We start from the raw sequence: 27,996 nt of genomic DNA, 5'->3' as shown, positions 1-27,996 counted from the left end.
TATTCAGACATTGCCTTGTGTTGAGCTCTTAAAGTGACATATTCCCAGTGTTGAACTGTAGATTGTTTTGAATGTATTTAGCCTGTGCTGAATATTGAATTTAGTTAAAAAACATCACCAACAAAATACCTTAGGAAAGAAAGCAGCAGTGGTGCTGTGTGTGGTGGCCAACACTAATGACACTCTGTAGCAGGACACATCTAAACATAGAAGTGATAAACATAGAGTGTTTGTGTGTCTGTGTGTGTGTGTGTGTGTGTGTGTGTGTGTGTGTGTGTGTGTGTGTGTGTGTGTGTGTGTGTGTGTGTGTGTGTGTGTGTGTGAACATGTGTACCAAATAGATGTTGTTCCCAGCAGCTGCCTTTTAAAAGAGGAACGCTGCATTAAATGTGATTTGTGTGTCTAGCAGTTGTAGAATGTGGAGGAGGGGAAGCCTTTGTTGTCGTTTCAAGAAATTCTGTTCCAGGATATTATCAGTGACCTACACACTAATAGGTTTTTCTGGCACCGGGTGCATTTTAGTTCATTGCTCCAAGCCTGTTCAGAGACAGATTAAGATAGATGGAATGACAGCAGATGTAAATGTAGAATTACATCTGATTAACACAATGGGCTGCTGTGAAATGAAATGTGGTGGAAAACAAAAAACAGACTTCAGTTGAATTCAAATGTTCACTCTGTGGACTTGCAGACTGGACCCTCAAAGAACTGTTTTGATGTATGCATAATTTCAAGACTGCAAGAGTGGTGAGAGGGGGTAAAAGTGGTGAGATTTTGAGAAATTAGTCAAGCTAAGAATAAGGACAATCTGGTAATATCAAGCCTCACCATTCTAAAAAAATATAAAAAAAGGATTTGGAGCAAATTCAAAACAGTCGGTCGTTTTCTAGGAATTCTTGAGATCTGGAAAGGTAGTGCTTTTCTAGGGGAAAATCTAAAACCAAGCACACGCAGAGAAAAACACTTATTGAAAGATGCGCATAGGCTCAAGTACATTATCAAACACACACACACACACACACACACACACACACACACACACACACATTTTAAAGCCAGCTGGAAGCAAAGATGCTTTTTGGCAGCAATACAGTTGTCATCCATCAATGCTAAAACAAAACCTTCAGTCCCTGTCGATATATTATTTATCCTGGCCATTGGTGGTATATACTAATTATTTACATTGCTGATACACTGATGTATATTGTTGTTTGTTTTTTGTTTCCCTTTTCAACTGAAACAGGTTGATGGATGGCTGAACCAGTGAAAGGGGGTGATTTGGTGATTTAAGGCCCAATTCTGGGTGCTAAAATTGGTTCCTGCCAGAGTAATACATCAAAGGGAATTAAAAGGTGATTGTATTGTGTGTGTGTGTGTTTGTGTGTGTGTACCTTGGCTTGATGGAGCCATGGCAACACACACACACAGAGCAGATGGATTAGGATGTAGACAGAAAAAACAATTGGAGGAAAGGAATGGGGAAGACGTGGAAAAAACTGCTTCAAAGTCCCATTGACCTCAGCCTGATTCAGGTTACCCTAACACACACACTTGCACGCACCTTCATTCACGCATCTCCTCTATGTCTCACTACATGATGAGTGATGGGGCACTTGTCTCTTCATCATGGCTGTCATGTCACACTCACAGAATAAATGATATCCAGGAGAGCAGGCCAGATTGGCTGAAGTGCGGAAGAGACCGAGCTCCCCCTGAGCTCTAGTCAGCACGTACTAAAGACTGAAATAAACTAGAACAAAAACTTAATGTGACAGTTTTTATTATGTAATACTTCACAAGCCAATCCTGTTCTGAAATTTACAACATGTAAAATCTAAATCCTCTACAATATTAATTGAAATATTTATTCCAGAGAAATAAAAAAATGTATTATAATACTGTGGTCAACATAGGGCATTGTGCAGATCTACATCTACAGTACCAGACACTATTAAATATAATACTGGAAAGTATTAAGAAATTAGAAACGTAAATCAACATATGTGACAAAAGCTATAGACTAGAGTTTAAGACAAAAAAAACAGACCTGAGATCAGTGACTTTGATCTTGGATCTCCAAACTGTAAGTCAGTTTATCCTTGACTTCATCTTACACTTGAAACTTTCCTGAAATATCATGTTAAAAAGAAATGTAACATATTAACAAACAATCAAAAAATGCATAAAGATTGGAAATTACCCTCAAAAGAAAGAAAAAAAAATGGGCAAAAGCTAAATAATAATAATAATAATAATAATAATAATAAAAAAAAACAGTAATATTTTGTAAGACCGCCTTTAGCTTTGATTATGGCACATATTTGCCAACGCATCCTTTCTATAAGCTTCTGTAACATCGCAGAGTAGCATAAATTTTTTGATTTTTTATTTTAGCTCATTCTTCCAGGCAAAACTGCTTTTGCTCTGTAATATTCTTTGGATGTCTTGTGTGTGGCTCTCTTCACGTCATTCCATAGCATCACTATTGGGTTGAGGTCTGAGCTCTGAAATGGCCACTCCAAAAGGCCCATTTTACACCACATGCAGTGCTGTGTGTTCTTTCTAAATAGTTCAATCTCAGTTTCATCAGTTCACAAAACATTTTGCCAACACTGCTGTGGAGTGTCAATGTGCTCATTGGCAAACTTCTGGCATGCAGCTATATTCTTTTTAGAAAGCAGCGGCTTTCTTTGTGGTGACCTGCCATAAACAACTGGCTTGTTCAATGTTTTACCTACTGTAGACTCATGAAAACAGATGTTAGCCAGTTCCAATGATGCCTTGAAATCTTTGGCTGTCACCTGGGGTCATTTCTTTACCTCACTGGTCATGTTGACCGGCCACCCACATCTTGGTAGATTAGCCACAGTCCCAAAGTGTCTCCATTTGTAGATTGTTTGCCTAACTGTAGACTGGTGAATTTCTCAAGTCTTTCAAATCAATTTGTAAGCCTTTCCAGCTTTTTGTAATTAAACAATTCTTGATTGTAGATCCTCTGAAATCTCTTTTTAACGAGGCATGGCTCACATAATCGTTCTTGTGTGGATAAAAACTCAAGTTGAGGGTTTTATGGTTGTTTTCAAAAAAAGACATGAAAGGTCAGACTTTTGTGTTATTACTTTAGGCACATTATATATGTTAATACTCTTGACTTAGATAAAGATCACGTTTTATGACAAATAATAATAACTTTTTCTTGACACTGTATACTATCTCATGGCTCTTTTGTTGCTATGGACAGAAGATTTGCTCTAATCTGTTTGTGGATCTTAGGCTCTACTAAAGACAAATATATACAGAAAAACATAGAAGTATACAGTTTTCAATTCCAGAGTCAATTCCAAAATTGCAAACAACTCTAAGGAAAGTTTTTCATTCATTCACATGAATTTGTTTTCCAGCAAGACCTGAAGCATACAGTGAAAGCTAGACAGAAATGGTTTACAGACAACAAGGTGAATCTTCTGGTGTGGCCGAGTCAAAGCCCAGGCCAAAATCCAATAGAGAATTTGTAGTGGGACTTAAAAAGGGCTGTTCACACCCAATCTGCACTCAACCTGACAGAGCTTGAGCAGTTTTGCAAAGATATATGGCATAACATTTTCAGTGTCCAAGCCTGATTGAGACCTATCCACACAGACACCATGCTGTGATTGCAGCTGAAGTTGTATCTACTAAATATTGACCTGAATGGGGTGAATATTAATGCAAAAACTGATTTCACCTTACATATTTTAATTTAATTGACATCACTTTTAAGCAACCTGTTTTCACTTTGACATTAGTGAGCTATTTTTCTGAAATATTTTTGTCAAAGTCCCCAACTTTTATTGACCATTTTTTATTTTTAATGTCAATAAAAGGATAAAACATGCAAGAGGGTGAATACCTTTTTATAGGCACTGTACATTAATGGATTGTGAGAATCTATACTCAAAAACTGAATTATAGAATTTAAACTCAGTCTATAACACTTTGGGAATGATGATAATGTTTATGATATGAGGCAATAGGAGCTTCAGTATGTCAGTAATGATCAGGACATAATCAACTCCTATATAACCAGGTCAATTAAGCATTCATATTGTGCAGCCTACTTACAGCCACATTCACATCAGTGAATAGAAAGCAAGATGAAGCATGAGCTTCATTATGAGAACTTCATAAACCAAATTATATTCTGTTTATTAATGTGTTTTAAATTCTGTTTATTTTTGAATGACACAAAGATGAGAGGATAAGACAATGCACTAGCGTATGTAGTCAGCTGTAGGAGAAAACTATGCAATGGTGAGAAACAATACTAGTACTAGTGAAACATGAGGTTAAGAAAATAAGCGCTGTCAGCAGTATCACCAGAGCTGCTTCAACCGAAATAACCAAGTGATTTAATGGCATATATATATTAAAAAATCTTTCTGAAGAAAGTGGTTCATGACTAATATAAGATCTGGTCACAGAGCCACTGAAAACTTAGACAGATGTAACTATACCCTACAGCACCTGACGTCACTCAGTCAGATGCAACAGTAGATGATTCTGGACAAAGACCTGCAGAAAACCCCAGATGCAGCTGTCACAATAAATTTTCTATTGCAGAGTACTACAGTACAGGTCAAAATGAACAAACTAATTTCTAATACATGTATATCTGGTATGTGTTGTGTCTTGAGACAGAAAGCAGATTCTGTTACACATGCATACACACATACACACATCTTCTGACTCCCAGCACACACACACCTTGTGTTTACAAGGATATAACACCCTACCTCTCACTTCTGCAATGTTGTCACAGCCTCGTCAGATGATGTATGACAAGTCTCGAAAAGCTGAGATGATCTGGGCCAAATGAATTAATAATTCATGTTTGATGGAGTCTTTTTTAATATTTCAGGCATAATTAATAAGCAGAGGCATCATTTCCCCTCAGCAGAGGAAATCACACTTGACATCAACCGCAGATAAATGAGACACAGCGTCCTGCCCCAGCCTGCTATCTCACACATATACACACATGCCTAGGGCATAGCCTGGCTCACTATAAGTCAAAGATTGAAGAATAATCATACAGAGTCTCTCACACACACACACACACAAACAAACTTTGTGACTGATGTGTGGCAATATGGATGTGGAATAAAGAGAGACAGGGAGGAGGAGTGTACATCTAAGTCCCTATTAAGTTCAAATCTGACTCTTAGCTCATAGGAAATTAATTCACAACTGGTAGAGAGCAATGCTCAATCCCAATACACAGTAGCACTGAATCTTTTCGGGCCGACATGCACACACGCAGCACTGCAGGGAGAGGCATGAGATGGAGTCCAACACATGCAGTCCCTTGAGTGTATAGCTGTGTGTGGTGACTGGATATTATCAGCCACAGTGATGAAGAATGGCCCTGGAGTACATGCCGTCTGCTCTAAATAAACCATAATCAGTTTCAGTTTCAGAAACCTCTTTAGTCAATCCATCCACCTCTGCCTGAGGCCGGAAGGTGCAACTGCCGAATACAATGGAGGAAGAGCTAAGAAGGTACCGAAGCAGAAGGACATGAGTGTACCTTCCTTTACAGCCACAAAAAAAGAGCCAATGTAATTCAATAGCAATGTGGCAGCAACTCAATCAGAAGAGAGGAAAGTGAGGAAGTTCAATTATAATCACTGACCCAAAAACAGAGTCTATACCAGTCCATCACTGTGGTGTCTGAAAGTTAGTGAAACTATTAATTAATTTGTCATAAAATGTGATCTCAGTAATTCAGCAAAAACATATCTGACTTGGAGGAACCACATAGTAATGTAAAATACTGTAAAACATCAATGTCCAAAAGCCTACTCTTGACTCAGGGGCTTTAGCCAATTTTAGACCAACATTCAATCTGCCCTTTATCGCTATAATCAGTCAGGATTTTGGGTACATCTACAGACACAGAACTGGTAAGGCACTGGTGAAGGTCACTTGCAATCTTCTATTAGCATAAGACAATGGAATTCTTTTTTTATTTGTTTTGTTAGACCTTAGTGCTGTTTTCGACACCAATTGACACTAGATCATTTTATTACACAGACTGCAACATGCCATTGGGGTTAAAGGAACAGCACTAGGCTGGTTTAAATCATATCTATCAGATTCCAGTTTGTGCATATTAATGATAAGTCTTCCATGCACACAAAAGTTAGTTACGGAGTTCCACAGGGTTCTGTGCTTGGATCGATTCTTTTTTCTTTATATTTGTTTCCCTTAGGAAATATTATTAGGAAAATCTCTATAAATTTTAATTGCTATGCAGATAATAACCAGCTATATTTATCTATGAAACCACAAGAAACTAATCAATTAATCACTCCATGCATACTTAAAATGCTTAAAACCCAATTTCCTTTTCCTAAATTCACACTAGACAGAGGTTATTTTGTTTGGTCCTAAAAATCTCAGAGACATTATGTCTAATCACATTCTTACCCTAGATGACTTGAGTAAGAGTATTGGCCTCAAGAAACCCTGTAAAGAATCTCCTTTACTTCATACATTATAGAAATATCTAGAACTGCCTTCTTCCACCTAATGAATATTGGTAAAATTATAATCCTGTCCCAAAATGATGTTGAAAAACTAGTCCATGCATTTGTTACATCCAGACTGGACTATAATAATTCACTATTAACAGGATGTCCCAATAACTCCTTTAATACCTCCAGTTAATCCAAAATGTTACAGCCAGAGTTCTGACTGAAATTAGCAAAAGCGAGATCATATTTATCCTACATTAGCTTCTCTCCATTGGCTCTATTAGGCTCCTCTGCTGTGGAACCACTTCTAGTTCAGGAGGCAGACACCCTCTGACCTTTCCTATCCCCCTCAACCTTACAACCTTACGCTTTACAGTGTAAGGTTGTAAGGTTGTATAAGGTTTTGAAAATAAGGAAATTGAAATGTGACAAATTTAGAGGACTTACCATACATAAGGACAGTGGACATATGAATGGTTTGCTGTATAAACTTCACATAATGACAGATTGTTACATTGAGGTATTGCTACATACATGTAGGCAAGAGATTATTCCATCACTGACATAAATAACTTTTTTTTAGATAAGATTTTTGCGTGTTCTGCTTTTAAAAAATGCAGTAAAGTCTGTTAAAGATGGTACCTGGCTCTACTGAGTGACCACAGTGGCCCTGTGCTTTATGGAAAAGTAGCAGTAGGCATGAAGATTTTGCTTTGGTTAAACTCTAACAATCACCATTATAACATAAGCAGTATAGAGAGAATGGTAGAAGCTGCCAGTCTCCACATTAGTAGCCTCTTTTGTTCACACTCATTAGACTAATGTGTGAAAATTAATGTGCTAATGATTTATTCATGCTAAAATGCTAGCACCTTTAGCTGTGAGGATCAAATTAGCAGCCAATATTTCCAGGAAATCACATTTAAATATGAACATCTTTGTGTTTACATCCTGTATGTATGGGACACTAAGGCCAGTGATGGCTATATTGAACACTTCACTCACAAAGCATCATGATATCTGCATTGATGATCATGATTTTGACTATGTTTATCTAAACTGGCACAGACTGTGAAATTATTAATTTTTCATTGTCCAACAATTACATCATTTACTTTATGTAGCCTAGGGCACTACATTGCTATTCAAAATGTTTAGCATTATCTATGTACTTTTATTACTGATTCTGTGAAATTATGTAAATCTGTTTACACAGTCACATTGTGGGAACAAAGAAAGCCCCCCTAATGTGAATGAATCATTTTTGAGATGAAGACTTGATTTAAGGTAAAGTGTGTGCAGCACAGGTCAGCTAAATAAAGAAATACATTTAATGCCAGACAAGGAAGGAGCAATCATGAAAGATAAAATCCAGTTCCCTCTGCCCTCACAGTATGGTTGGACTGCTATTAAAAATCAGCCCTGGACGTTTTTGTGCAGGCAGACTATGAATGTTGTATTATATTGTTTGTTCCTTCGCTCCAACAGAAACATGTAAAATCTAGCTTTTAATACTAATACTATCCATTCATACATTATTGTATGATGAGATGATGATGATGGAGATTGTTAAAAAAGTTCCTGTCGTTCCCTAAGACAAGTCAGAGCCAGGCCTTTTCTTGAATAAATCACGTGATGCTGTGAGTCCTGTTTACCCATGTCCCTTGAATAGAACAAAGGGAACTGTTGTAACTTTATGTAAAATTATGTTGTTGTAACCAAAAACCACAACCAAGTACTAAAATTATAGAACTCTGAAGTGCTTTCAATTAGCTTGTGTTCTTTGGATTTGTCCCAGCGCTGATACAACCGCTTCTCTGTCCCCCTCTCTCTAATGGTTGTGTAGCAGAGCAATAATGTCAAAAACTAAGATCTCATTGCCAGAAGCCCAGCAGCTCAATGTGACCTACATGCTTTATCTACACAAGATGTCTTTTACTCACCTCTTACTCTCACCTCTATCTCTCCCTCTCTCCACTGTAAAGTGCAGAATAAAACAAAGAGATTTCTCAAACAGGACAAAGTCATATTTAATTACGGCACAGGGATATTGGCTGTACAGTAAATTGAACAATTATGTGGCAGGGCTACAGTGGCAGATGTGCATTGGATCCCATTTTAGTGGCATGTGCGGTCAGCAATGCTGGGTCATTCCATTACAGCTGTAGACCAAGAGGGAGGCCGTTGTAGAATACTTTTTAAACTATGCACAAACACATTTATCTACCCACCTCCACAAATGCTGTGATATTTACTTTATGTTCCCTTTCATTAATGTTAATTATTTTTTAATAGAAAAGATCCATGTATTCAGAAGGAAAATTCAGTGATTCCATACAACCTGAAAATAAAACTGCCTTTATGTGAAAACCATACTCCCTTTATGCTTAACTTTTGATATTTTATGTATTTTTGTTGCTAATACTGTATTTGTATTTAAAGTTTAATAATTACTAATAGCAATGCATATTTAGCAATGAATTTCTCTGCACTGCAGCCAGGCTGATCTGTGAGGCTTCAAAACCATCTTTTCCCATATGGTTTTATACATATTTATAGTACAATGTATTCAAGAACATATTGTAGCTTTAAGTAGTTTTCAATTAAGTAATTTTATTTGTAGTTATATTTCTAAACTGTGGAACTCATAATTTTACCTCATGTCTGAATACTTGCACTTACTATAATAATAAGTCAGCAGGCCTTCAGTGGACAAGTATGATAAGTCTTTCCATATTATCTGTTAGTAGCACTGTAAATTGTACATGAAATAAATGCTTAAGAATCTCCATTACTAAACCTATAAACAATCAAACATAAGAAGAAAGCCATTATTTGTCATATGTCACATGTACATGAAATTTGTCCCCTGCATTTAATCCATCCAGAGGTGAGTAAAAGACATCTTGTGTAGATAAACCATGCAGCTGGTTAGTGTAGTGGTAATATCACTGCCATTACACCATCCCACTGCCCTCCAGTAGCGGACCTTCGGTAAGACCTCCTTACGCTTACCCTGCCTACCCTTGTAAGTCGCTTTGGTCGGAAATGACTAAATGTAAATGTAAATCCCCCTGTGGGGAGCAGTGGAAAGTAACTTGTAGTGTCTTGCTTAAGGACACACCCAATGAGCCACCAGGTTGCCCATGTTAACTTATTTAGATTTTGTTTCAAAGGTCCTGTTACTTTTAATTTTAGAGTCTTTCAGTCTTTAAATGACCCATCAGAGATACAGTAAACCCAGCTTGACTGTCTTGACAGCCTTACAAAACTGGTACAAAGTTGAATCATTTGACAAAAACAAAAATACGGTGGAGAAACAAACACCATGGTTAAAGTTGATGCTGGCTTCACACACTCTGTTAACCCATCCATTTAATTCTGACCTCCTGGTGGCTGCGAGGACTCAAGTTCGATCCGATTTTAAACTACAATGACAAAATTGTTAGTAAGAAAGTCAATACTGAAATGGCACATGGCAGTAGTTAAAAATCAGCTACAGCAGCATGGAGGCCGTGCTACTACATTACAGGAGCAAACTGAGATTCCCAACACAAAGTAGTGGTCTCAGAGAATAGTAAAATTAAAATCTATAAACCATTTTACAGATAAAAATAGCCTATGAAGTAGGTGGCTGGCTTTGTGTACTGAGAAGGTAAATCAGCTGCTCTTTACTTCTGTGTGAAGATCAGTGAAAAGAGAATGAACACTTGTGCATTTCAGCACACAGTATGTTTGTGTTGCAAAATGTAAAAATCTACTTCAGTGACAGAATAGAAATATCGGTCAGAATTAAAAGTCAGTCTCAATTAAACACAGCGCAATCAATTAAAAGATTCACACTTGTTGTCCATCTGTCCTCACCCCCTTCATTCTTATTTTCACTTTCTCTTATTGGTGTTCACCCCCTGTCAGCCCTTCTCCCACATGTTCACACCTAATGTTTCACTGTGGCACGCTGTCAGTGAATTTGTTAGCACACATGGAGGAAACAAAGAAGAAACGGAAGGTGGGACCATTTATATCCATGGGAGATATAAATACATCTGGTGCTGGTGAAGTTATAACCTACAAAACTGGGCTTTCCAGATTAAGACAGACAATGTAATGTCACTGTTCTTTGCCTGATTTCACTGGAATTAGTATGTGAGTCTGGTAATTTTAGAATTCGACCACCACAGAAAAAGTAAAAATTAAAGTGAACTAGAGATGCAACAACTGGTCAACTAATTAGAATGAAATCAGCAATCAGATTAGTTGCCGTCAATAATTGTTAACTAGTTGGTGATGTGATTTTGTGTTTTTTAAGAATCAATCTGCAGTCGTCTTAATCCCAACAAGATGTCTGTTATGCAACCAATCTGGAGGTTGCAAGACTGGAGATGTTGACTTTCCTCAATTTCACTACAAATTATACAGTAATTCACATAGCCTAATGTAGCAGATTGTGGCACAGGATACCATTTTCTATCTTCAATCTCCTGTTAAAAAAAGGTAAGCAGTAAAATCTAAAAACAGAACACACCAAGCTTGAGCCACCAACACAACACGAATACCTGATTGTATATTACAAAAGTGGAAAAGTATGAGGTGGGACAGGATCTCAGCATGGTCTTATTTAAAACTTTCTGAGTGTCTATTGGCTGTTTGTTTTACTGTCACTGGGGACAATTTTTTACATTTTTTTTTTTGCATATAATACTAAAGCATGACACCATTCTAAAGGCCTTGACATAATTATATGACAAAACAAAACATAAAACCAAACAATCGCAAAGAGTTTGAAAGGTAATGTCTAATTAAACAATAAGAAGCAATTTGCAGCAGCTAAGACAAACAAGTTCACTTCACCCCTGGTGACACAGAATCTTTACTGGCAGCTAGTGTTTGCCCAGTTGACATTATTGTAAACGTTCACATTTCCAGATGAAACTAACTTTATTTTCTAAGCCTGAGAATAAACTTTGAAGATAATGATCATATTGTGGAATAATAAACTCTAGAGCAGCTTCTACTATAAGTTGTTCAACCAATCAAAATACTGCAATTCTGTGTGTGTGTTTGCTGTTTGTAATGTCATTACAACAATGTGTTAATTAGGTGGAAGTTGTATTTCGACCACAATATGTCATGTTATCCAAACTACTAAAGAAAATGTAACTGCAGCTCTCTTGCTGGAGAATATTATATGCTTGCCCCACCAGCACCTCAAAATTTCTATATATAAAACTCCTCTAGAGCCAAACTGTTAAATTTGTTCTTCAATCATCTGATCACAGCATTCACTCAAGTCAACTATTCCCTTCTCTCCACACACCTGCAGGGGCTCAGTGTGCTAATTATTCTTCTCATTCCATACATATTAATGAGCAGCCTTGTTTTTATCTCCATTCATAGAAGCTCCATTTATAAAACCTTATTTATCAGTTGAGCCCAATTTTTTTAAATCTTTCAGTCCTCTCCCTCTTAGTTTCCCTCCCTCCCTCTGTGCCTCCCTTCAAGCCAAAATACATTTCTGCACTTCATTTCCATCCGTCTCACTGGTTTTCCCATCAGCGCTGAATTATGTCTCCCATCAACGAAAACAATGTGCATCAAAATACTTCACACAGGATAAAAACTCAGCCGGTTCTGCTTTTGCACACGACATCCTGGAGATGCCTGGAGGTGCAAAGCGGGCCAACACACTTCGGAGTACATTATGGGAAATTACTGTCAAAACTGATGTCCCGATACACTTTTAAAAATCCTCTTATACAAAGCAGCAAGTTTTATATGTGTGTCACCAAAGAAGATAGCAGAAGAGCAAAACTTTCCATAAATTTTGAGTATTCATCTCACAAAAAATCTTTAAAAGCCTTTATTGTAGCAGCTAATGACCTTCCATGAGGCACCACTAAAATTATAGCTTTTTATAATATTTTATCCATCTCTGTTTTATATATTGATTCCCCAATCTCCAATAGCTAAAGCAGCATTTCCCCTCTGTGCCTCTGGGTAATAGAGATTGCTGTGATTTGAGCTGGTACCATTGTCCTTGAATGCTTGCAGCTCTGGGCAATTAATTCCCCTTTGTTTATTACTTTAAACTCTGTTTTTACTTTTCTTGTACTTGACTAGAAGTTTTAGTATCTGCAAACTCAACTAAACTTTTTTTTAACAGCACATTTTTTATAGACATTAGTATTTATAGGTGCTTCCTGACTGCAAAGCCCGTACAGAGCAAGTTGGTTTGAACTTCCATTAGACACGCAGCCAATGACGCAATCACAGAGAGTACTCATACAATGCATCATCCCTTACAATTTACACAGCTTAATTGGTTGCTGCCATTTATTTAATCATCATGCACACACAGAAGTAGACACTTTAGTGTCTCTCATCGCATTTTTAAATCCACATCTAAATTACACAAATTATTCCCCACAGTTCAAATATAATAAAGATGATGTTGATCTGAATAATATTTTAAGGAGCTGTTAAACATCTGTTTCTGGAAGTGTTAGTCTGAGAAAAAGAAAGTAAAGTTGATGTTGAGTTAATGTTCTGTGTAGGCAAATCTTAGCAAACGGAAAAGGAAGCAAAATAACAACAAACAATAACAAAACGATACTTCTTCCAGTTTTCAGTGTACTTCCATAAAGTTCTGCTTATATATAGTATTAGACACAAATATTATATATATATTATACAAAAATAGTTTTGTTCCTGTTTCTTAACTGTCTTCTGTTGGCCCTGATTGCCACTGCACTTTGTGTTTCACTTTAACACGCGCTTTAAGGCATTTGTTAAATGACTTTTAAATGTGAATATCATTAAGTTGATTTCCTCCCCTTCCAGAGCTGCCTGGTCGTCAAATCCATGCAGTCTTTGTGTGCAAGATGACAAACACAGACCCATTCGTAATTTAAATGAGTGACTATCATACAGCCTGAGAAGCTTCAAAAACTATAAATATTATAACCTACTTACTGAAACTGTATAAAATGTTGGTGCAACTTTATTAAGACAATATTGTCTGTACCCTCATTTTAGGGCATTTCAGGAATATAAAGAGACAGAATATATATATGTTTACATACTTTTTCTTGTCACTGTATATATACACATGTATGTATGTATATATATATATAGACACAGGCAAATTATACTTATACTAAGCTTAAACAACCCAGTCTCAACTTTTAACGACCAAAATCTACTACATCCTGTTTTCCACAAAAATATAAAATCTTGCAGTGCAATATCCAGTTGTCTGACATAAATGGTATTACCTTTTTAAATGGTTGGGTTCAGGCACTTATATCATTGGGTTAAGGTCAGAAAATGATTCAATAACCATATCCCAAGTGCTGTTTTGCCTAAATCTGACCTTACATGGACCTGTGGACTCAAACCCATGTCTTGGGTTTGTCAGCCCTACACAGTATCTGCCCGACATCTACTCCGACAACTTCCTTGTGACTTGCTTTCCTTTGATAAATGTAGAACTTCATTCATGCAAAAAATATGCAATGTGACTACAGGGATTACATTTATAGTTACAGTGTAGTTGCAAACACTATAACTGTAAGGTAACAAAATCAATATTCTTTCATCTTAGTATGTAATGATAATGATAATAACAATGACAATGATAATGACATGTTCAAAATAATGCTGGATTCATGTGGCCCTCTCCCTAGTAGAAACAGAGGTAAGAGGTCACAGTTAGCTACAGAACAGAGCCAGAATTAATAAGGATTCAGTGCATTTCAGTCATCTAGATGTGGGACAGTACTATATTGTATTTTCCTCCTTAAACTAGAGCCTCAATACAAAGCATAAAGCAGCACAGTGGAAAAAAAACTTAATTATTTAGCTGTAGGTGTAACTGAAAATGTCTGCAAGGTTGATTGTGTTGACAGAAAAAACACTGTTTGAGAAAAGCATTTCTTCTTCATTTAAGTTTAAAATGGTCACAATAACAATCAGTAGGAAATTTCTAAACTCTCATGTGAAAGAGTCAAGACAAGATTTAACAGCTCAAAATGTTTTTTTATATAGCTGTCTAACCTAACACATAAAGCAATGATTCAAGCCATCAGGGGAAGGGTGAAACCTGATCCTCTTATTAAATATATTCTTGTTTTCCTGCACAGTACCTCTAAAAGAACTGTAGCATACTGCAGAAAAGCTTTTCCTTCTCATTCTCAACTCTCTTACAGACATCTTCAGCAATCCCTTTACTTTGTCAGTAAGTGTCAAAAAGATACATTACACAGTACATTGGCTAGATGTCTATATATGAGAGAAATGTTAAAGACAGTGCAGAGTTACCAGCTATACAATTCCACTCAAGTCTGTCTTATTCACAGTTTGTACAGGACTGTGCAAAATTCTTAGAATACCATTAGTTGGAAATGCTTTTAGGCATTGGTTAAGATAAGGCAGTTATTTTGTTTGGGAATGTTCATTTGGTTGCTTTTGTGAGATTGTGAGACGAGATTGCAGTGGCTTATTTTTGTAGTTTATATCAATTGTAAAGTTGTACGGTTCTACTTTGTTTAGTATCACTGTTTCTTTTTTATGTTGAGAAGGTAACTAAGCCTCATCTGCTTTGTAAAGGCTTTACAGGTCAAAGATGGCCCTTGCTTGAGATAAGCTCACAGAAATACTTAACTAATAAGAAGTAAATGGTCATTAATGAAATCATTGTGATTTAAAGTTGGAATACATTATAAAGCATTTATCAACACACAGAAACAGGCTGTCTAAACAATTAAATGCCTAAAACTACATTTTGATTGATGGTTTATTAACGCAAATGATCTGAACCACTTACACCCCCTAAATAACTGGTATTTATGTAATGTATGTTACTTATGTTTAAAATGATAAAGTGATCATTAATACAGAAAGTAAATCCAATTATTGAACAGAATATAGATTTGCTAATAAATTAAAAAGAAAGATTTTGACAGATCTACCACTTGTGTTTCTATCCTTGACCTCTCCATGTTCATCTACAGAGGTCACACTCAATATTTGGCATGTTAGCCTGCAAAAGCAATTTATGTCTAAGAGTTTATGATTTTTAATACTGTGTACAAGTTCCCTATATTTATTATATTGTATTTTAGTGGTATTATAATTCAAATTTGTACATGTTGTCATAATAGCCAAATAACCCATCTAATGTTGTCCTTTGCACCTTGTTTCTTTTATGCACTCAGACATGAAAATTAGCTTGTCTAAGCTTGATTAAGTTTAGACAAATTTTGTCGTCTGGATAAATAAAAAATAAAATAAAATACATCAGTGACATGGGATGAGACGAACATCTTTAAGCATATGCAACACTCTGCTGTCACACTCAGGTCTGTGGTGTGACACTTGTGTATTCCCACATCCTTCCACAACTACTTCTGGAAGGATTAAAAAGCATGTTTGCCATAGAGTATCACTGCAATAAGAGCTTTTAGAAAATAGTAAATATGTTACTTTAGAATATTATCCATCCATGTTTAAATGTGAATAAAATATGGGTTAGTGAGATTTGCAAATAATTACATTCTGTTTTATATATGGATTTTACACCACCATTTTTGGAATTGGGGTTGTAAATAATTTTTGTTTGAGAATTTGGTATGAAGCTTATGTTACATATGTATAAACAGTACAATGAATCCATGTATACTTTCCTGATGTAGAATACAAAAGAAGTAAAGGACAGTGTCTTGTCCCTCTTGTATATCTAAACAGCAAATCTACACATTTAATGCTCTATTACGAAAGCATTTAAATTTTTAGCGTAAAAAAAAGAAAGAAAGAAAATAAAACACCACTTCCTATCCGGCTAATAAAACTGCTTTCACTTGTGAGTTAAATTTCTGTACGTAGCATGTCATCAATTTCCATTATCATTTACCCATTTCAAGGCTGCAGCACAAAAGCCTTAGAGCTCTCTGATGGTAAATGGTAGTGAATTGTAAAACGGCTGGACAAGGAGCGCGCAAATTAGATTCACCTCTTCTGTCGATAGCGAGCCTTGACATTGTTCAGATCTAAAAAATTAATTTCCTGTCAAGTGTGTGTGTGTGTGTGTGTGTGTGTGTGTGTGTGTGTGTGTGTATAGAAATGGTGGAAGATGGGGGGGTATGTAATTATCAATATCAACACGCAGGTCATATTATGAATAGAAATAAAAAGTCTTTCAAATGAGCCATTCTAGAATTTATCCAGCCAGCAAGGAGCGAGAGCCAATCAGTTTGACCTTAAAATGGCACACTCAGCCCCTACAGAAAAGGTGGCCACTTAAACTTATATGACAAAGCACCCATAATTATTTGGAATGGAAAACATATATCATGATAAGGTTTTATAACATTTGTACATTACTTTTATGGGGTTAGAAAATTCTATAGTCATAGTGATCATCTTTGATTCATTGATTACTTGATTCACTTCATTGCACCATCACATCATAACACTGGTAAATGGTCAATGACAGTACAGATTAGTAGAAATAAACTAGAATATGAGTGAGTAATTTGTTTAAGATGTCTGTCCAGATTTGTTCATTGGGCAGAGCCGAGCACTTTTTTGAATTTCACCCATGAAGATGAAGAAAAGGTAAATATTTCTAAGCACCATCTCCAGTACAATTCAGCAATAGTATAACTATGTATCGGCACAGGTTTTAATATTTTCAGGATATTATTCCGATTTTTTATCTTTCAGTCAGAGATGCAGCAAATTCCATGTTGTTGCAATAAGTAACAAAGTGACCTGTTATAGTGACCAAATTCATCCAAAGTTGACGCAGAATACAAATGTGATGCTAAGAAACTGATTTTAATTGCAGAATTAAGTTAAATAAATAAATACGAAAAAGAATACTCCCTACTTTATCTTTTTTTATTTAGTTTATTTACATTAACAGTGCTATAATAATTTCCTGAAGAACTAAAAAAAGACTCCACTTGGGAAATGAGGCATGCATACTGTACATCACAGATTAATTGTGATCCTGCTCTGATATTGTTGTACAGGGTGAATCTTTTACCATCTCTTGTTAGGGTGGTATACTGTAGGACTGTCGCCAGCTAATTCTTGATTTGTCAGCACTGTGCCTGGTTTTAATCAGATCATTCTGATCAGGCAGAGGGCAGAACAGTCATGTCCCACTGAGGTCCTGATTGGAGGATCCAGACCTCTGGAGGACACAATTGGAACACGCTAATTAAGACAGATTGAACTTGGGTTATCCATTTATTATGAAACTATTGTGGAGTATACCAATTTTCATATATAATAATATGTATAACATATCTTTAAAGCTCTAAAGTCAAAATTGCTGCCAGTCAAGTTCATGTCAAGTCACAAGTCATCTCAGTGATTTTATATATACTGGTTGTTTTCAGGTGGACTAATTGGGCTCCAACAACTAATCTATTTCTAGGACCCCCTTGTAGGTTAATTTGGCAATGCTTTTGATTGTTCAGTTTAGGATGAACTTCAAAACTTCTAGCAGACAGCACTGAGAAGCCCAGTCTTGTACTAGTATTACATAACATTGGTAAATATGATCTAGGTTTTATAAGACAAATAATGAAATAAAAATAATTATTTCTTACTAGGTGGTTTGTACTATGGCATAAAAATAAAATACCCACTAGTATTTTAGTGTCTCTCTATTGTTTTTCTCTCTTGCCTGGATCCTGCCCACCATTACATCAGCATCTTATGTAAGACCTCTGATCAAACATGTGCAAGAGACAGCAGGAGTGCATCGGCAGATCTTAGCATCAGCAGCAGCAACACTAACTGAAACTGTCACCGGCTCTGTTTTTACCCACAAGCTCCTGCGCTTTCGCAGGCACAACGGGCAACCAATTAGGGTTAGACGAGCAAGCGGAAATATTGAAATAAATAAACTAAAAGATCATTTGTAGCCCGGGGCTCGCATCACTTGCATGGTGAAAGATTAATGGTGCCCCTCTGAAAAACTAAAGGCTCTAAAGGGACAGTGGAAGTGTCTTTTTTTTCCCTCTCTTCTGAAGCACTAGTAAAATGAAAAAAGGGCCTGGAGACACCTTCAGGCCAGATGAGCACTGAGGAGACATGAGGAGGAGAGTAGCTGAGAGAGGAAGACAAAGATAGAGCAAGAAACAAGAAGACAAACGCATTGCATTGACAGTGGCACATACAGTAACTCAACATACACACCCACACACAGCATGCTATGAACCACATAACTAGGCCTAAAGCTGTGCTCGAGATCTCTAACATCCTAAACTCTAAATTAACTGAGTTGCACAAGTCTTTAAACCTTTGGTATATTTTAAAAGCCAGTTTTTAATGATACTATAATAATAGTCTAGATAGTCTATTTAGATATTACAATCTGTTGTTATCAGTCATACAGTATGCATGACCTAATAGGTCCCTGCTTTACCTGCCAGTATGCACAGCAGGGAGTTCTATAGATACTCCATTATGTGCCATGGTTACAATACTAAACATTTGTTACATTTATGTCAGTGAAACGCTGTGGTTAGGGTAAAAATAACCCTATTGAGAAAAGCACTGGTGTCTCTTATTAGAGAATATTTTCTTAAGGACCCTTTCGTTTGGACTTACTTACCTAAGGCATCCCAGTTTGGAAAGAAGTCTTTATTTCTCAAAATAAGTAACTTGTCATTTCTAAATGATCTAAATTTTCTGACAACTTGCCTCACCACAGTTTTCTTTACTGCAAACATTCAGTCACAGAGAAGGAAGTGCACAAGCACACATGCAGACACACACCTGAGTAGGCCCAATAGGTCTCTTCGGTGGTGGCTCTCCGGAGTCGTCTCCCGCTGGCCGTGGCCCTGCGAAAGCCTTGGATAGGGGCCTGAGACTCGACTTGGCTTCCTGTCAGTGCTGTGGGGTTGAAGAACACAGGGAAGGGTGGGTTAGCATAAACAGCAGCAGAGCTTTAGCAGCACTTTGCAGCCCTGCCTAGATACCTGCTGGGCAGGATGACAGCGAACTGTGTCCTCAGCTGCTTTACCACACAAGCTGCCTCATAGCATGCACAGTAGGAACAAAGGTCAACAACAAAGAATAACAACTTTACTCTCTAGAAAACAGACCAAGCTACCTTGCATACATTTCAGAACAGCACCAGTCCCCAGCTCCAGTTCATGCAAAACAACATTAGAAGTGAGACCAAAAATAACTAAGTAGCATCAAAGAAATGCTTTACATGTGCTGTAAATGCTGTATAAATAATAGGAAAGAAAAACCATGAGGGGGAAATAAACTGAGAACTGATGCTGAGGACCTATTCAGTTTTTTATACACAGAGGGTTTGAGTACTAGGGTAATGATATATTCAATGTCTAATTTCTATAAATATGAACATCTAAAAGTAAATAGAATATCCATGGTTAAAACAATAGTATGCAACAGGTTAATCTGAATATGGTCACAGGATGACTATTTATCATTGTAATAGTAATTTTGTCAGATACTGGTAAAAATATTCCCTTCTCACAGACATATTGCGCCAAAGTCAAATTTTGTAGAATTTAACTTCTCATGGATTTAGAATGTTCAGAAGTAAAAAATTAAATTATCATTCTGCTGGTTTCATGTGTGAAACGTTAAATCACCTCCTTTCAGCCTGAGAGACCTTCTTGATCCCTGCTAAAGGAAGGCAGAGATGGAACTCCTAGCTTTTTTAAAGTGGAGGACAGTATTTCTGACAGCTGCTTTCATAATGGCTCTGCTTTACTGTGTGATTTTTAAAGACCTTTCACAGGAGAAAAATCACACTATAAGGATATAGAAGGTAATAATGCCACCATTGTCAATTTTTGCCACTAAATTTGAAATTATTGAAATTATTTCAGAACTGTGGCCAAAAGATGGATAAAACCAAGTTTTATGAAAGCAGCATTTACCTGTTATTCACTCTTAAAGGGAAAGTCACATGCTACCACCTTCATTTATTAAAGTGGGCAACTGCCAAGTCCTGTCGAGTCCTTCCTATCATTCTAATAATCTAAATCTATTATTCATCTATTAAAACTCATGTTTTGTTGCAGTATGCAGCAGTAACAGTAAACAGAGCTACTGTTGCAGCTGCTGGTGCTGCTGCTGGGATCACTGGGATTTTTCATTGTCATATATATTATCTTGCTTGAATATGTGCCATTGGGTTACAGTGGTGAATCACCTTAGTGCACTATAAATACTGTACAATGTGGCAGCATCAAGAGGTGGAACTGCCATTTCACATCTCACCCTAAATTGACCAGCCATGTTTACACAAGTGAACACAATAGGTGTGTGTGTGTATGTGTGTGTGTGTGTGTGAGTTTGTGTGTGAGAGAGAGAGAAAGAGACGTATCTAAGCATCAGGGAGACAGACTGAGCTGTCTCCACACGAGCACCAGACAAAAATGAAAATGTCTGTCACGTTGTAATGGAAACTCAAAGTCTCCAGCTTTTTGCAAGGTATTGTGGGAGAGTTTAAAGGCTAAGGATGAACAAAGGGCGTGTCTTTGTTTCAATGACAGACAGACACTGCTGACCCACTTCCCCACCCCACACTTTGTGTTTTTAATCTTTAGGATGTAAGCATGGCTCGTGTCTGTGAATGTCAATGGGAGGCAGCTCTATGGCTTTTCTATGAATTACATTATTGATTCCCAATACTGCTCAGAACAGAAAATGTAATTATGCACAGACCCCACCCTAACCCCCTTCATCTCCTCCTTTCCCTCCTTTCATTTCTTTCTTGTATTTTACTTGGTGGCTTTACATCAATTTGTCTTTTGCTTCTGCCTTTAGATTCTTGCCTCCCCCATGCCTTCCCCCCGCCCTCAATTGACCTCTCTAAAACCTTTGACTGCGTTGTCCTTCAATCATGTCATGATGGCAAAGGCTTTCCTGAACAGCAGCATCGGCAGTATCACTATCTGCACACACATACTGCAAAAATCTCCAACTTGGAACATTAGTAGTGTTATGGAGACTAACACAAGCCAGTTAGAAATTAACCAGAACTGGTTCTTCTTCTAAGTAATAATGCTTGATGCATCTAATAAATGAATATCTACCTATGAGTGAAAATAGTAATCACCTTACATTTCTAAAATCTCATCATTATTCATGACATTCCATTAATTAGCCGGGAGTACTGGACTTCTCTCATCTTGACTAAAATAATGGAGCTGTTCAAGAACTGCCAGTTTTAATGACGTACAATAGACATTGGCACTAGAGCTCAGTAATTAGCCTTTTGCACATTACGTCTTCAAGATGCATAATTTTTCCATGATGCTGTTCAGTGTAATGGATGGTACACCAGCATGGGGGTTGCTATGGACCCTCCTTATACAGGCAACAGAGTTAGTAATTTTGCCACATTGGTCTGTGGATGGGTGTCAGTGATTGATAATATTTCTCTTTCCACTCTTCCATGTACTCTGGAAACAGCAGTTAGGATGTGATTCACACTCAACCAGTAGTTACACACAGCATGTTAATCATTATTTAAATACATATACAGTGAAAAATGTGGCCCTCAGATTAAAAAAAAAATGCACATTGAAGGATTAATCAGTTAAGGTGGCTGGTAGTTTAGCTCAACTGCTTGTGAGTTCTAATACTTAACCTGGCCCACTGTACACAAACCCTTATCAGTAACCTTTCCAGCCACTCTGATTTACTGCTTAGTCCAGTCCATACTGTTCTCAGTGCACAACAACTTTGATATTTTTGTAAATGTGCAAAACTACCAGCCCAGCCATACTTGGTTCATCTGCCATTTGTGTTCTGAAAGCGATAGACAATGTATTTCTAAAGTGTCTGTTACACATGGCTGTGGAGGTCATGCAAGCTTGATGTAGGCTTCCTGTGGCTGCAAGGATCAAGTTCAAAACTCTGTCTCTTGCCTACAGAGTGGTTAACTCCACAGCTCCATCTTATCTCAATTCAATCATTCAGGTCTACATCCCATCCCGTCCACTGCGCTCAACCAGGGAACGTCGTCTGGTGGTACCAGCACCACACAGTCGACACCAAGAAAAACTGTTCAGCTCTGTGATCCCACAATGGTGGAATGAGCTGCCTATCTCTGCACGCTCAGCCACCTCACTTGCAATCTTTAAAAAACTGCTGAAAACAGAACTCTTCCACATCTTCCTTTGCACTTAAAAAAAAAAAAAACTTTTCTACCCTTTCGTTCTCACATCTCTAGAAACAGAAACATTTTTTAGATAGCACTTTGCTTTGATGTTGTTTCTTCTTGACTTGACTTGACTTGACTTGATTTTGTTTGCTTGCCTTGTTCCTCACTTGTAAGTCGCTTTGGATAAAAGCATCTGCTAAATGACTAAATGTAAAATGTAAATGTAAGCATCATGTCTATAATACTGGGATGTCAGCAGGTGTAAAACGATTACTTGGGTGACACTGAACACTGATGAAGAAGTGATATCAAAACATCTGTCATCAGCAATCTTCAAACTTTTTTTGACAATAACCATTACCTCATCATAATGAAAGCACAAAAGGCGCAGCATCACTGGAAGGGCCAGTCTGTGCTTTGGATGTCATTTTACAGAAGAATAGTTTCATTAGCTACATGTTTTAATAGAAAGGGGCTCACTCAAGTGTTAAAGTTGTTGATGTGCAACATTTTTTTGATTTTATCACATTGTCTCTGAAGTCATATACTTCAGACTCAAGTCACGGTTATGTGACTTGAGACTGAGCCACACACTGCATATACTAAGCAATAACAACCAGCTCAATGCTGGTGACTACAGGGTTCACACATCATCCAGCTCAAACAAGATACAAGCAATTGGATTTAGCAGAAACAACAGCGGGTTCAGCTTCATCTCTTAGCTCCTGTGTCTAGTTTGCCAGTCTGTTAACACACATAAACTAAACAGATGTCAGCTATCCATCAAACACCTAGTAAAAGAACTTACAAGTGTGAAAGTAACGAAACATTGCTAAGATTAGCAATTCTAACAATTTAGTGTTAACCGGTTAAACTACATTCAAGATATTGATTTATTGTAAAGTTCCACCATATTCATCTAATAAATCTACAAAAAAAATCAGAAAATTTACTACATGAAGAAATGGGTCCAGTCGAGCTCCATTTATATGAAGGAAATCTCAGAGACTAAAACTCAGGGGTAAACGCTTGGATTAAGTGAGATGTTTTGCATTATAATTTGACTCTTTAAAAAACAAGCTGATTTTAATTGACTGAACAAATTTGACCTAATTTGACCTCATGAGCATGGAATAAGGATGATGAGATGGGGCTAAAAGCAGAGAGATCAGGTTGAGCAAAGCTAGAGGGGGGTGAAGGAGAAGTCAGCACAAGAGGAATATGGAGTGAAGAGAGCACATGAATAACAGAGGAATTAAGCACGAAGGATGAAATTACACTGCTCTCCTAGCAACAGTTACTGAGACACTGCTGGACAGCTTGCTGCACGGCAACCAGTCAGTGGCAGAGGAGGAGAGATGAGCAGAAACCAACTGTTGAGCTGAGAGGAAAGAATAAACCAGAAGGAGAGGGGATCTGGTGGTGTCAAGGGGAAATTTCTCATGAGGACATAACAACTCTTTACGGTATAACATTATGACAGCAAGGTTTGAACATTGAAAGCACACACATGATAAGGACAAGCTTTGATCTCCTCCTAAACCCTGTCTCCTCCTAAACTGAGACAGAGATCAGCAATAGCTGTACAGTCATCATGGACAAACAATGTCCTCTTCAATGTCACCTTGTCTAACCAAAGCAGGAAAAAAAGAGCTTCAGAGGAGACAAAAATCCTACTTAGTGTCTGCAAGCTAAAAGCACTCCTATCTTCAAGACTTCACCGCAGCAACAACTGTGTTTAGCAGTGTTTAGCCTATAAGGAATCAAGACTTGCCCATTTCCGCAGCAATGGTGATACTGCTTTTACTGCTCTGTTTTTTTTTTTTTTTGTTGGAAGCCATGTCAGTGAGAATACATGACAGCTCGACTGGATATAAGAAACTAATGAACATGGTGGACGTGAAGATGATTATTTTCTATGGGCTATCAGCAGGAATAATGGCTCATACAGTCTATTGTTACACACACAGGAGAGGTCTTTTAAATAATCTTTTTTTTTTAATTTCTATTCTAGAATTTTAAACATGGAGTAAACCCTAAACTGTGGAAACTCCACAGTCAGGGGAAGACTGTATGAGAGTCACTGCTAAAAAAAAAAAATTGATGGTGCATCTTCAACAAGCGTCTCCGTTGTTTTACAAAATCATAAAAAAAAATGGGATAAAGGATGAGACAAAAAATATGAGATTAAATAAACTTGGATTAAATCAAAAAGTTTGTGATTCAATATTCAGTACCAAGTATGTGACTCTCTATAGACAGTAATAAAAGCCCCAATTTGCTCACACACATGCACAGCCCACATTTTATTTTCCTTCATCAGACATATTAAAATGCTCTTCCTCTAACACCTCTGCTGAGGCTTTTTGAGATGTGCGGCCTCCCAGTTCAGTGCAAATGTTCTGGGGTTATTGGTCCTACTACTAAGTCCACAGGTGACACTTTCTCCCTGCAACTATCTGCTCACAGAAAAAAAAAAAAATCAATGAATATTTACAACAAAGCTGTTTCTTCAAAGGAATCCAGTATTGAGAAAAATATTGTATTTTTTACTCCACTGCATTTTACAGTTACTTGCAGGTAAAAAAATACAATTCCACAACAAATGTAGTATTTACTGCAATGTTTCTGTTCTTTGTAATTATAAGCCATGTCCTATGACCATTCCAGGTGACCTTGAATTCTAAAAAATATGTTTCTACACAACTGTAAACGCAAATATGTTTATAGAGAACATAATTCTTCTGTAAGCTAAAACAAATCTGTCCTTGGGAAGACTCTCCATTAGATTACAATGTCTTTACGTTGGAACTGGTCTCCCCAAGGTCCGATGTGGTAGTTGCTTGTATTATTGTTTTGTTTGTATAGCTGTTTCCTGCTCCCCAACCGGTCGAGGCAGATGGCCGTTTAACTTGAGCCTGGTTCTGCTGGAGGTTTCTTCCCCTAGGGGGAGTTTTTCCTCTCCACTGTTTGCCTAGTGCTTGCTCAAGTTAATCTTGTTGGGCTACATGTGTTTCTTGTCTGTCTTGTGAAGCACTTTGTAACATATGTTTAGAAAAGTGCTCTATAAATAAATTTATTATTATTATTATTATTATAATTGCAAGTGGTTTTCTATTAACATAACACAACATTAACATATTGAGGATATTTTGATAATTCATATAAATGAAAAGTCTTATGCTGACACTGAACATCTCAATAAAATAACAGACAACAGAGTTAACTAAGGGCTGTGAGCGTCTAAAGTCAAAGTGCCATTAATTCAAAAATAATCAGATTAGTTGTTGATGTGCAACATTTTTATGATTTTATCACATTGTCTCTGAAGTCATATACTTCAGACTCAAGTCACAGTTATGTGACTTGAGTCACGGTTGAGTCACGGTTATGTGACTTGAGACCGAGCCACACACTGCATATACTAACACACTTTTAGAGCATGCACTTTAAGCCAGTTTCCTCCCATGACCTTATTTGACTAAAACTCAGGGGTAAACGCTTGGTTTAAGTGAGATGTTTTGCATTATAATTTGACTCTTTAAAAAACAAGCTGATTTTAATTGACTGAACAAATTTGACCTCATTTGACCTCATGAGCATGGAATAAGGATGATGAGATGGGGCTAAAAGCAGAGAGATCAAGTTGAGCAAAGCTAGAGGGGGGTCAATTCAAAAATAATCAGATTGCTTTTGCATGGGTTTTTTCCACAATTTCCCGAGTCCACCTAACAGATCTGGTGGCTTTGGAAAGTTTGAAAGTTCTTGTGTTGTGAAAAAAAGCGTCCATATACAGTACCGTGCTAAAGTCTTAGGCACCATTTGCTCTGTTCTTTTATGAATGATGACCAGTATGTATTCCTCTCCTTTGTTTTTTTCATTAGAAACACAAAAAGTGGTTTCTTGGCTTTTGCCTTTACACAAAAACATTTCTGGTCAAGGCTCTTTACGCTACGGAAGGACCAACTTGGCATCCACATGAAGCTGCCAGATGCTGAACCAGGTCCTTGCTGGACTTCTGATCTTTCAAAGGAGAAACTCTGGGAAACTTCTTGCCAGATCTTACACTTCTGTTTTTGTCCATGACCTTTCCAGATTCGTCTACAAAGGTTATACTTATTGTTTGTCACTTTAGCCAACATAATGTTAAAATAAACTGTTTATTCTGATATGTTTGTGTTTTTTATCACTGCAAACATATTTCCTATGTACACTACCTCTATTCTAATCAAGTGACTACAAGTTACTAAATAACTATTTATAATATACAGAGGCAAGAAAAACTTTGTGAACCTTTTAGAATTTCATGGTTTTCTGCATTAATAGGTCATAAAATGTGCTCTGATCTTCATCTAACTCACAACAATAGACAACACAGTCTGCTTAAAATAATACTACACAAACATTATTTGTTTTCATCTTTTTATTGAACATAACATGTAAACATTCACAGTGCAGGGTGGAAAAAGTATGTTAGGACCTAATAACTGATTGACCCTCCTTTGGCAGCAATAACCTCAATCAAATGTTTCCTGTAGTTGCAGATAAGACCTGCACAACGATCTTGAGTAATTTTGGACCACTCCTCTTCACAAAACTGTTTCAGTGTAGCAATATTCTTGTGATGTCTGGTGTGAATGGCTCTCTTAAGGTCATGCCACAGCATTTCAATCGGGTTGAGGTCAGGACTCTGAAGGCGTATTTTGTTCTCTTGAAGCCATTCTTTTGTTGAATTACTTGTATGCTTTGGGTCATTGTCCTGTTGCATCACCCATCCTCTGTGGAGCTTCAGTTGGTCGGACAGATGGTCTTACGTTTTTCTGCAAAATGTCTTGATAAACTCTGGATTTCATTTTTCCATCAATGACAACAATCCGTCCAGGCCCTGAGGCAGCAGAGCAGCCCCAAACCATGATGCTCTCTCCACCATGTTTTACAGTGGGGATGAGGTTTTGATGTTGGTGTGCTGTGCCTTTTTTCCTCCACACATAGTGTTGTGTGTTTTTTCCAAACAACTCAATTTTGGTTTAATCTTTCCACACAATATTTTGCCAGTAGTGCTGTGGAACATTCAGGTGTTTTTTTGCAAATTTCAAACGTGCTGCAATATTTTTTTTCGACAGCAATGGCTTCCTCCGTGGTGTCCTCCCATGCACTCCATTCTTGTTTATTCTTTTCCTTATTGTAGATGTGTCAACAAAAATGTTAGCATGTGCCAGAGATTTCTGTAAGCCTTTAGCTGACCGTCTAGGATTCTTCTTTACCTTATTTAGGATTCTGCGCTGTGCTGTTGCAGTCATTTTTACAGGTGAC

At 37.2% G+C, this 27,996-nt stretch overlaps 1 protein-coding gene across 1 annotated transcript in view; it reads right to left on the bottom strand.

Moving 5' to 3' along the window:
- The window catches only part of LOC113151697 (receptor-type tyrosine-protein phosphatase gamma-like), a 353,442-nt gene that overhangs the window by 249,185 nt on the left and 76,261 nt on the right, over positions 1-27,996 (bottom strand). The window contains exon 2 of the mRNA XM_033325969.1: positions 19,308-19,424. Coding sequence (XP_033181860.1) covers positions 19,308-19,424 — 117 coding nt within the window. The remainder of the gene's footprint in view (positions 1-19,307; positions 19,425-27,996) is intronic.

Source organism: Anabas testudineus, chromosome 5, assembly GCF_900324465.2.
Source record: "Anabas testudineus chromosome 5, fAnaTes1.2, whole genome shotgun sequence".
In the NCBI taxonomy this organism is placed as follows: Eukaryota; Metazoa; Chordata; class Actinopteri; order Anabantiformes; family Anabantidae; genus Anabas; species Anabas testudineus.
This window is presented reverse-complemented; position numbering and strand designations above follow the sequence as displayed.